At 51.3% G+C, this 10,309-nt stretch overlaps 2 protein-coding genes across 3 annotated transcripts; one reads left to right on the top strand and one right to left on the bottom strand.

Annotated features, from left to right (window-relative positions):
• Positions 1-3,327: 3,327 nt before the first annotated feature.
• Positions 3,328-6,739, top strand: LOC136539851 (protein IQ-DOMAIN 3-like). 2 transcript variants are annotated; one of them, XM_066531847.1, is made up of 5 exons: positions 3,328-3,577; positions 4,149-4,301; positions 4,423-4,725; positions 4,903-5,136; positions 5,600-6,739. In XM_066531847.1, exons 2-5 carry the CDS (start codon positions 4,203-4,205, stop codon positions 6,431-6,433), a joined length of 1,470 nt encoding a protein of 489 aa, XP_066387944.1. In that variant the 5' UTR covers positions 3,328-3,577; positions 4,149-4,202; the 3' UTR covers positions 6,434-6,739. The 2 variants fall into 2 exon arrangements, with proteins under 2 accessions (XP_066387944.1, XP_066387943.1); XM_066531846.1 differs by having other exon boundaries at positions 4,129-4,301.
• A 285-nt stretch (positions 6,740-7,024) lies between these two features.
• Positions 7,025-10,090, bottom strand: LOC136539850 (probable diphthine methyl ester synthase). Its single transcript, XM_066531845.1, has 6 exons — positions 9,686-10,090; positions 9,449-9,573; positions 9,011-9,240; positions 8,558-8,597; positions 8,234-8,325; positions 7,025-7,990 (listed from the first exon to the last, which is right to left on the bottom strand). The coding sequence occupies exons 1-6, from the start codon at positions 9,833-9,835 to the stop codon at positions 7,806-7,808; spliced, it is 822 nt and encodes a 273-aa protein (XP_066387942.1). The 5' UTR covers positions 9,836-10,090; the 3' UTR covers positions 7,025-7,805.
• Between the last annotated feature and the right edge of the window lie 219 nt (positions 10,091-10,309).

The following is a 10,309-nucleotide window of genomic DNA, read 5'->3' as shown; positions in this document are numbered from 1 at the left end:
ACGTTAGTTGGTAGGTTTGTTTTCGATCAGGCATGACCTTAACTGTTTGCTATGCCTACATCGGCTAAATAGCCGATCGCCTATACTTTAACGCCTACAGTGTGCGTCCATGATTCTGTTAAGCGTGAATAGATTTGTGCACTTTAAAGGTTTGATTTGTTGTCTTTATCACGACTGCATCGATCCGATCGAACCCCACTGTTAGAGATAGTAGGTTAAGTCTGATGAGTCCGTGGGTTTATCCATGTGAAATAGTCGATTGTTCACACGTTGTAGTCCCTTTTTATCTGAATCGGCTATTTCAGTCGATTCGCTTGAGCCTTTACGTATAGCATGTCTTTCGGAAAGCCTGTCGAAGTATAGATGGTTTTACAGATTCTTCGGTTTTAGTTTGTTATTATCATCATAGCTGCCATCGATCCGGTCGAACCTCACTGTTGATGGTGATAGATTAGATTCAGAGCGTTTGTAGGTCCATTTGTATTAGACAGTTGATTCGTTTGCATGTTATATCCTTTCTTGATTAGATTCATCGGCTCAACGATTCACACTAGTAATATCCACCTAGCTGATGATCTCATTTATATCTGCGGATATTGTATTTATCAACATAAAATCAATCGCGATCCATAAGCTTTACTGTCCGTAACAGCCTGTAACAGCCGATTTCTGTGCGTATCGACTATTTAGTCGATTTTCTTGTCTGACTGCTCCCGAAACGACACACTTGGAACTATCTAGGCAAAGACCGGCATGTTCCACTTTAAATTATTAATAAACTTTCTCTCCTTGTCAATTGCAGATTAAATTGACTGACACGCCTCAGGAGGAATTCGTATGATCGGTTAACCCTACGTTGAAGCCAAGCGGATCTTCGGAATCATCCTAAGCAGATCTTTCTGGCTTGTGTCGACACATTTTCGTGCCGACAATCACAGATACCATTCTCACGTGACACAACTACACAAGTACGATGCCTGACGATGGAAAGGCTGATCATGTTGCTGCTTCAGAGTTTGTTCAGGAAGAGGTTATCTAACTGCCCTTAGAAGTTGTGGAGAAATTACAGGGAGATGGATTATGGGATTGCCACAGTCTGAGACCCTAGATACTGTTAAAATCTGGTTCACAAGCCGGTCTGTTTGGATTGTGAGTCATAATCAAGCACCACTTGGTTTTTCATAATCAAACACCACTTGGTTTTCTGCCACTTGCTAGCACCAGTCTTCTTGTTGTCCCGAGACACTGCAGTACTCGTACAGCTATCAAATGGCCAAATGGGGTGAAGTTAAGATCTCGAGAGGGAGTTTATAAAGTATTTCCCAGTTAAGTTCAGTCAACTAGAGTTTGGCATAGGATCTTGGAGACAGACCATCCTAATTTACCACACTTTAGTGGATCCGCTTCACAGTTCACTGCAGTGCTGACCGGTACAGTTTGGGCTCCAGAATATTCGGCAGGGACATGCCGATGATTGCCCACATCACAAGTGGGCTGACAGAGAGCAGCAGGGTCTGCAACATGTTTGCGAGGATGTTTGTGGGAGGCCCACACATGCCGATGATTGCCCACATCACAAGTCGGATGCGTAGCATGTGCATGTCAAGTTCTGAACAGGGAAGGTAAGGAGATAAGGCACCGGTTGATCAGTGGACAGTGGTGCATGTGTGCGATGGAGCCTTGTTTGTGGACTGGCTTAGCTGCCTTATGTGGGCTGTCCAACCACTGAATGGCCTATCCATTTCGGCAGTAATCAGTACTACTGCAGATCAGCACCTAACAAGTATTACTGTAATAGCAAACAAATCGGCCTGATTATGCAATGTCACCGTTGTTCACTTCCGTTTACTGCTCTGATCTCAACTCTTTCGTTGTACTCCGTACGTACTATAACAGTGTATGACTATAAGCCAAGATCAGTGGTCGAGGAAGGCTGTGGCCGACCGGTTAAGCTTTGTCAGTGCAAGAACAGGGGGTGTGAGGTGTGAAGTGAAAGTGAAAGGAGGCTGTGCTGTGGTCATCTGACGATTTCATTTCTCTGCGGTCCGTGCCGTGGTTCTCCTGCTGCTGAGTGTAAGGAGCATGGCCATTTGCCTGCCTGCCACATGGTCGATGCCATTATTGCTTGCCCGCCTGCTCATGCAGCATGGCGCGGGATTGGATCTGAAGGCCCAGATTTGTCCCGCGGAAAGCGAGTCAAATTGGCACTTTTCCTGGACATGGATGCGGTGCGGCAGACGCGGATGCCTCGCTTTTATTGAGGTGCCCCCCCCCCACCCCCATCATGTCGACTCCTTCCTTGTTCTCGCAGTCCGTTCCGTTTGGCTGCGGATCGACGCTCCATCCTACATTCCCACTACTCCTAGCTTTGTACGCCAGTACTCCGTATTTTGTGATCATATTCTGCACAAATCTGGGTGCATGCTGACTGCTGAGTGCCGCGCGACATGTGCACGGATGCACTCAGGAAAGCGAGTGCCTCCCGGCTTTAGTGATCGGATCTCCCATGCAGCGCCAGTGCGCCTGCAATGCAACGCAACGCAACGACTTTCAGGCACTGCACTGCATTCGCCGTGTCCCGTAGCCCCAGCCTTTTTTTTACCTGCTTTCACTTCGTTTTTAAAGAAGATGCTAAAGTTTAGGAGTGTCTCACATGAGAATGTTCGTATAGTAATAATAAAATAAATTATAGAAGTCCTCGAAATCCGCGAGACGAATTTAATAAGCCTAACTAATCTGTCATTAGCACAATGTTACTGTAGCACTACATTGTCAAATCATGGACTAATTAAGCTAAAAAAATTATCTTGTAAAGTAGTCGTAATCTATGCTATTAGTTATTTTTTAGTTTATAAGTATCATACATGTATCAAACACTAAAACACTAGACTTACTAGCGGCCCCGGTTTGTTTCTACTTTCTAGTACCGATGCAAATGCTCCCTGCGTTGGCCAAGAGAGAAGTTTTAAAGAGAGAGAGAGAGAGATAGAGTGACGTCACCTGTCGAAAAAACCTTTGCATATGCTGGAATTCGATGCGCCCATTGAATTCCTCGATCAAAAAATAAAATTTATCTATATTTATTTACTACTACGACTGCTATTGGTCGGCCATTAATACGCGCACCTGTATTCTCGTATTCTTTCCCCGTACGGCGGGCGGGGCGGCCCACTGAACAAGCGCGAGCAGACATTGCGCATTGCGGAAGGCCAAGGGCGGACGTCTCGCGTGTTGCCTCATCTCCAGGGCTCATCCTCTCTGCAGATGTGCCATCCATCCATATATAAACTGGGCGCGGCCGTGGTCCTCAGTCCGCTCTCTCTCTCTCTCTCTCTCTCTCTCTCTCTCTCGTGCCTCGCTCGTCTCAGATGGGGAGCCAGAGCCAGCATCATCTGCTGGCTTCTTCCCACTGAAGGCGTGGCGAGCGTGAGCGCGACACCGCGTCGTGACTCCGGACTCCCCAATACCAGCGTCGCTCTCGCTCCCGCCCTCGCCGTGTCCTCAGGATGTCCAGCTAGCGCCGCGAGGGGCGAGAGCGCAACAGCGCTCTTGGATCCCCCCAGAGCCCAGACAACAGGTACTCCATGGATTTCGGCCTCTTCCTGTCCTCCCTCTCCCTCCCCGGTGGCGATCTCTTCACCTTTCGTCGTGGCTTTCCAGCAGTTCCATCCATCTCCTCCCCCCGGACGGCCTTGCTGCCTGACTGTTTTCCTCTCGTTTCGGAGAACGAGCAGCAGCAGCCTACTTCATCACGTTTGGATTTGATCGTCATTTTTTTATTGGAGTCCTCTGATCACTGGCGTCTGACGAGGGCAATAGCTAGCTAGCGATCCTGAATCCAGTGCAGCCCTCTTCATCTTTTTGTTTTGTTTTGTTTAAGTACAAAGAACAGAAATCCCTTTTGGGTTTCTTGGTTTGCGCGGACGCGGACAGTGGATTGCGTCTCCGGCGAAGTGCCGTCCCGTCCTGCCACCGCCACACTTCCAGTCCATATTTCCGTGGATCTTGCGACTCAGACGTGTGGTGTGAACCACCACCTGTTGATTCCCTGTTTTTTTTTTTTTTTTTGGTTCTTTTCCCTCTGCATTTCAGGCAATGCGGATGACGCTGTGTTTTTATTTGATTCAGATATTCGTCGCTCCGTGCAGCCTAGAGAGAGTGTAGTGCAGCCGCTCTCGGGTTTCGCTCGCTCGGTCGGCGACATGGACAAGGAGAAGAGTTGGAGGAGGAGCTGGTTCGAGCGCATCAGGCGGCTCTTCACCTCCTCTGACCCCAAACCCACGCCCAAGCCAGCCGACAAGGTTCGACCACGCCTCCTGTCGCAATCTCCTTAGCCTCTGCGATCTTTTTATTGATTTTATTTCTCGATCGCGAGCGGTATCCATGGCAATGGTGGATGAATCGGTTCTTGCTTTTGCGCAGAAGGCGAAGAGCAAGCGGTGGCTACCGGGTAAGCTGCGGGCGCAGCGGTCGTTCGCGCTCCCGCCGGCGGCGCCCGCGGGCGCGGACCAGATCAGGCAGGCGGAGGACGAGCAGAGCAAGCACGCCGTGGCCGTCGCCCTCGCCACAGCGGCGGCCGCCGAGGCCGCTGTCGCCGCCGCGCACGCCGCCGCCCACGTGGTCCGCCTCACCGGCCAGCCACCGCCGGTGGCACCCTTGCCCCGGCAGGTGCAGGAGCAGGAGCACGCCGCCGTCGCCATCCAGTCGGCTTACCGCGGATACCTGGTACGTCGTCAGCCGTCCAAAAAATGCAGATTCCGTCCAAAAATGCAGATTTTTTGTTCTTGCATTAATAAATTGATGCGTTTTTTTGTTAACTGTTTGCGAATGGGAGCATTTCGCCATCCTTTTGGGTTCATGTCGCTGACTGAGTGACCCTGGTGACTCTGCCGGAAAACGCAGGCTCGGCGGGCGCTGCGGGCGCTCAAGGGCCTGGTGCGGCTGCAGGCGCTGATCCGCGGGCAGGCGGTGCGGCGGCAGACGGCGGCCACGCTGCGCGGCCTCGAGTCCCTCATGAGGATCCAGGCCCGGCTCCGGTCCAGGGCCGGCGGCGTCGACCAGCACCAGGCGGCGGACGACGACGCCCAGCTGCTGCGGCGCGGCAGGGAGCTTTTTGCCGCCGCCGCCGCCGTCCACGTAAGTCACTCTCGCCTTGCGGCACGGATGAACGGAACACGCGAAATGATTGGCGCCGCACATGCCCGGCGAGCGGGCGGGCGGGCGAGGTGACTGCTGGCCGATCGATCACGCGCGCCGGCACATGCGCGTGTGGTGTGCGGTGATTCCATTCGTCGTTGGTGTTGGCGAGGGGGGGGGGGGGGGCCTGTTTGTTTCGATGCGTCCGGAGTAGGTCCAGCAGTGCAGGTGCAGTGCTGCTGCTGCGTCTGCGTGATCGCGCCAGTCAGTCCTCGCTGCTACTGCCTACTGCTATGGTGGTGCTGGTGTGGTGTGGTGTGGAACACGTAGGGTTTATCCAACAGTCCACCTGAGGTGGCACGGCGGCCTGCACGCCGGTGCTCTTTGCTCGGCAGGGGAAGAATGACTTTTGTGACTGACACTGACTAACTGACTGGCTGATGATTCGTCTGGCCCCGTGCAGGAGCAGGAGCAGCAGCAGCAGCAGGCGAGCAACAAGGGGTGGGACAGCAGCATCTTCTCCAAGGAAGAGATGAGCGCCATGACGAGGAGCAAGGAGGAGGCCGCGCTCAAGCGCGTGCGCGCGCTGCAGTACGCCTCCCTGCACAACGAGAAGCTGGGCCTCGGCCTCCGGCGGCCGCCCTCCGTCATGTCCAGGGACGAGGTGGACACGCTGAACCAGCGCTGGAGCTGGCTGGAGGAGTGGGTCGGCTCGCAGCCCCCCTTCGACAAGGACGTCCCCGTCGCGCACCAGTCCCCCTACACCAGCAGCACCACCAGGGGGGAAGGCGCTGGCGCCGCCAACAAGGGCGACGACGCCGTCGACCGGCTCGGCTGCTCGGCCCGCCGGTCCTTCACCCGGCCGCGGCGCACGCCGGGGAGGGGGGACTGCTACTACGACGACGCGGCGGCGGCGGCGTGCTCGCCGGCGCCGGCGCCGTTCCCGGGGTACATGGCCTCCACCGCGTCCGCCAAGGCCAAGTTCAGGTCCATGAGCACGCCCAAGGAGCGCTCCGCCACCGCCTACTCCGACGCATACTCCGAGCACTGCTTCCCGTTCGCCGACCGACTGCTCTCGCCGATCCCGTCCATGTCGCCCATCCCCTCCGTCGCCAGCGACATGGGCTTCGCCAGGTCCACAAGGCCGCCCGTCGCGCAGCGGTCGCCGCGGGTGGCGGCCAAGAGCCCCATGACGCCCGTGAGGTCTCGCTCGCGGAGGTCGCCCGGCCACCACAGCTTCGGCTCCGAGGCAGCGCTGCACCAGCTGCAGATGGAGCACTACACCCCAGTCCGCTGAACCTTGCCTTTCAAGTTGTGAAGCGATGCAACACCCGACAATGCCGTCCATCGGTGGTTCCTCCTTTGTGAAGATACAATTCTTTTGTTTGTTCAACTTTCTTACCAGAAGGGTTCAAATGTTGGGTCATTCGATGTAAGACAATGGAACTTGAATCGCAAATGTAGGTGATAATGCACCATGAATCCATGATGTAAGAACACATGGCATGGCACAACAACAGCTACTATCCTGGTTCTGGAAATGTTCCGTCACCCTTTATCTTACAAGAAGTGTATAAGAATCTGTCCAATTAACAACCGGTTGTTTTAGCCTCTCCCAACAACTAGATTTTTTCCATACACTTACACTATCTTATAACTATATTTACACTGTCTTATTACTATATTTACAATGATTACTTAAGTATAATTTATTGGACATACTAATGTAATTTGGAGATAATTGCATATTTCAAACAAATACATGCCAAAATTTTTAATTTTTTTTTCTATGGATTCCAGATATCAGAAAAATATATGTCAAATTATTTTTCATAAATTTCAGAAAAAAATACAAATTATGAACAATATGTGAACGGGAGACGACGAACAAGACGAGACGAGTAGCAGCACGAACAAGTTACGTGGTCGCGCTCGTGCCGCCCTTGCGCGGGGCTTCTTGACCGGCGCCTCCGCCAGCAGCATCGTCGCCGCCGTCCATGCATGCGTCAGCTCTTCCGCGGCAGGGTACACGTACACCCGGATCTCGTGCGCCGCGCTCGGAGGAACACATGAGCCGGTTCCCGGCTGCCCGGGGCGCAGCTGCGCTGGGGTGCTCCGGCCCTTCCGCCACGGATCTCGTGCGCGGTGCCTCGAGGAGTCAGTGATGATCCGGATCCGTCCGCCGGGGGCGGTGCTGTGCTGAGGTGATTTCCCGGAAAGGTGAGGAATCGGAGGAGGAGAGGAGGATCCACGGCGCGCCTACGGCAGGGGAAGGAAATCTACGGTCCAAAAATCGGTTGTTGGGGCTCGGTGAAACATGCGGTTGTCCAATAGCAATCCTGTACAAGAAAAGTTCCTTTTCAAACTGATCCTTACATGGATGCGACCTGCGTCCACAAGAAGATTTCAAACAAGGTTCGGAGATGTAAACTTCTGGTACATTTCACCATTTGTTTTACACAAGGAGTATGTGAGATGTAAACCGCTAGTACACCCAGTCGCATACTGCACTAAACCTCAATACCACTTCCGGGAGTTCTACATCCAAATTGCTACAAGCATTTTCAACAATGCAGCCAAAGAAAAAAGTCTAAACATTCCCTTTGTCAATACAAGATGTGAAAACTCACATGAGAAGAACTTGTGCAAAGTGTAGGGTGTGTATGTCACTACTTGATCATGTAAAACTCTAGCATCTCTTCTTCCAAAGGATGAGTCTCTCCCACTATGATCAGGCAGTGAAGGGGTGGGCCAAAATCAACATCTAGTAGCTTCTCCATAGGCCCAGCAACGATCTTCTGATCATTACTTCCAAGTCGCGCCACTCCTATGCACAATGTATCCCTGCCATATGCTGGAAGAAAATGATCTTTAAATCTGATATCATAGTAAGACTAGATGGTTCATATATGAAGCACTTGAACAATGAAAAAAAAAACTAGCGACATCTATAGTAGATCAAGATTCAAGATTTTTTTTTAAAAAAAAAATCCGAAGAAAGACTGTCCTAACTTCAATAAGCATAAGTAGCTATTGTTTGACACAAAATGATTTTTCAAAGAAAGGCAGCTCCTCAAAAGAAGTTCAGATAGTCTACCAGATCCTCCACGCGCTTCCTCCACCTCAAAAAGCTGACTTATTGCAGTGTTTACAGTCATGAATCTTGGTGGTTCATAGACTTTCTTTCCTCTGCATAAATATATAGGAAAAGATGGATCTATCATCATCTATCCATTGTAAATATTAAGCACAGCTACTGAGAGCTGCTTGCATCAAACTGAACAGTGAGCAGGTGCAAGTTGAGAGAGAAAAGGAATGTTAGTAACAGGACATTTTCAGTGTCAAACTACCAGATGTTGCAATTCTGCACTGCAAGGTATTGAGAATCAGAATTTAAAGCCAGCAAAGGATGCTAATTTACCTGGCTAAAGATTCCCATGTTGGCTCCTTAACACGGATATCTGCATCGAACAGTACACTAAATCAGCTATCTTGAGTATGATAGCAACGAACCAAGACCCTAGTAGTATTAGGAACATGGTACAACATGAAGAAAAACAACTTCTGCTATCCATGCTTTGGTTTAATGCATATCATTTAAAAGTGGAAATGAACATGATGAGAAAGATCTTGGCTTCAAATAACATAGATTAGGGTCTGAACAAAACTATATCTTAACTCTGTGGCAGTCTAATAGTTTGAACATTCATTGTATTTGCTTGCAATAATCAGTGTCTAGTTAATGTCAGTATATCATGCACTATAGTTTAACTATAAGACACGTTACCTATGGCAATAAATTAATGATCACTTGCCTATTCCATGATAACAAAGAATATAGACAATGCTGAAAGGTCAAGCAAGAATCACGAACCAAGCAGGCAAAGTGTGTGCAGCCCAAGCTTGCGATTGTTCTGAATCTTCTCATAGAAACTATCTGGTCTCCATTCGTCTGTGAAGAATGGTATTGAGATAGTCTCTCCATAGCGGTAAAGTTGCAGCCCACAAACTCCAATTGCATTCATGACAGATGCATTGTGGATCACCTTCACCTCTACCCCCATTTTCTTGGCACGAACAACCAGATCAGTATGTGTAGTTGCCCTGAAAATCTCATCCAGAATCCAGATGATAAAAAGAGAATAAAATTCAACTCACAAAGCTAAAATACAACCCTGAGTTCCTCATGTTCATGGCCACCAACTCAACAACAGCACACTGAGTTCCGTCACGCGTACCCGGAACTTATGCCATCTACAGACACCTTCGCACAGCTAACTCAAAAACGGGAAAGAGGCTAAACAATCATTACCCGAACGGGTCACCGACAACAAGGAAGGCGACGTCGGTGTCTGCAGCCTCGTTCAGCACCTGGTCCACGCGCTCCTCCACCATCTCCCGATCGGCGACCGTTATCTCCTTCCCGTACAGCTTCTCCTGGACGCGCAAAACACGAGAAAGCGAGGACGCCTGTGAGCAACAGCTCCGAACGAGCCGCGTGAGCATTTGCTCGAACAGGAGGTGGGCGGACAAGAGAAGGGAGACGCACCAGGTTGGCGAGCGCGGCCGGGTCGAGGCCGAGGGAGAGGAGGGAGGTGTATGCCTCCATGTATACCTTGGAGCAGCTGCGGACGGCGTCGAGCCCCCGCACCGTGATGTCGCGCTCGTCGCCGAGGCCGAGGCCCACGATATACAGCATGGCGCCGGCGGCAGGCTGCGAAAGGACGGAGTGGCAGCCGAAGGGGGCAAAACTCGCCGTGTACTTGCAGGGCGTTGATCCCAAGAAATTGGGAGAAGGCGTAAAGAACCGGCGAGCTAGGCACCCCGGCCGCCTGGGTTCGTCGCCAGCGCGTTCCCGCCGTCTCTCTGGTGGAGTCGGCGGCTCGCGTGCTTGGGGTGGGGTTTGTCTGCCTTGTCAGCGTCGCATGTTTTCATAGCCCTAAAGCCCCTAACACATTCGAATTCCTGCCGTTGGGTTTAGATCCAACGGCTCACGTTGTCACGGAAGACTCGGGCGGCCATCGAATTACTCTGACGAGCTTTCCACAGTCCACTTCACCAGTAACCACCATGGATTTATCAAAAAAAAAGAAGTCACTGCCATGGAGGAGAAGATTCAGACATACAGGAAGAAGTTCCAACTGAAGAAAATAGACTTCCAAGCATGAAGATA

The sequence above is a fragment of the Miscanthus floridulus genome, chromosome 2, assembly GCF_019320115.1.
Source record: "Miscanthus floridulus cultivar M001 chromosome 2, ASM1932011v1, whole genome shotgun sequence".
Lineage (NCBI taxonomy): Eukaryota > Viridiplantae > Streptophyta > Magnoliopsida > Poales > Poaceae > Miscanthus > Miscanthus floridulus.
This window is presented reverse-complemented; position numbering and strand designations above follow the sequence as displayed.

Coding starts and splice junctions, on each gene's coding strand:
- LOC136539851 (XM_066531847.1), top strand. CDS start 4,203: ATGGACAAGGAGAAGAGTTGGAGGAGGAGCTGGTTCGAGCGCATCAGG. Junction 4,302..4,422: donor CGCCCAAGCCAGCCGACAAG/GTTCGACCACGC, acceptor GCTTTTGCGCAG/AAGGCGAAGAGCAAGCGGTG. Junction 5,137..5,599: donor CCGCCGCCGCCGCCGTCCAC/GTAAGTCACTCT, acceptor GGCCCCGTGCAG/GAGCAGGAGCAGCAGCAGCA.
- LOC136539850 (XM_066531845.1), bottom strand. CDS start 9,835: ATGCTGTATATCGTGGGCCTCGGCCTCGGCGACGAGCGCGACATCACG. Junction 9,241..9,448: donor GTTGTCGGTGACCCGTTCGG/GTAATGATTGTT, acceptor TGAGATTTTCAG/GGCAACTACACATACTGATC. Junction 8,326..8,557: donor ACATGGGAATCTTTAGCCAG/GTAAATTAGCAT, acceptor ATATTTATGCAG/AGGAAAGAAAGTCTATGAAC.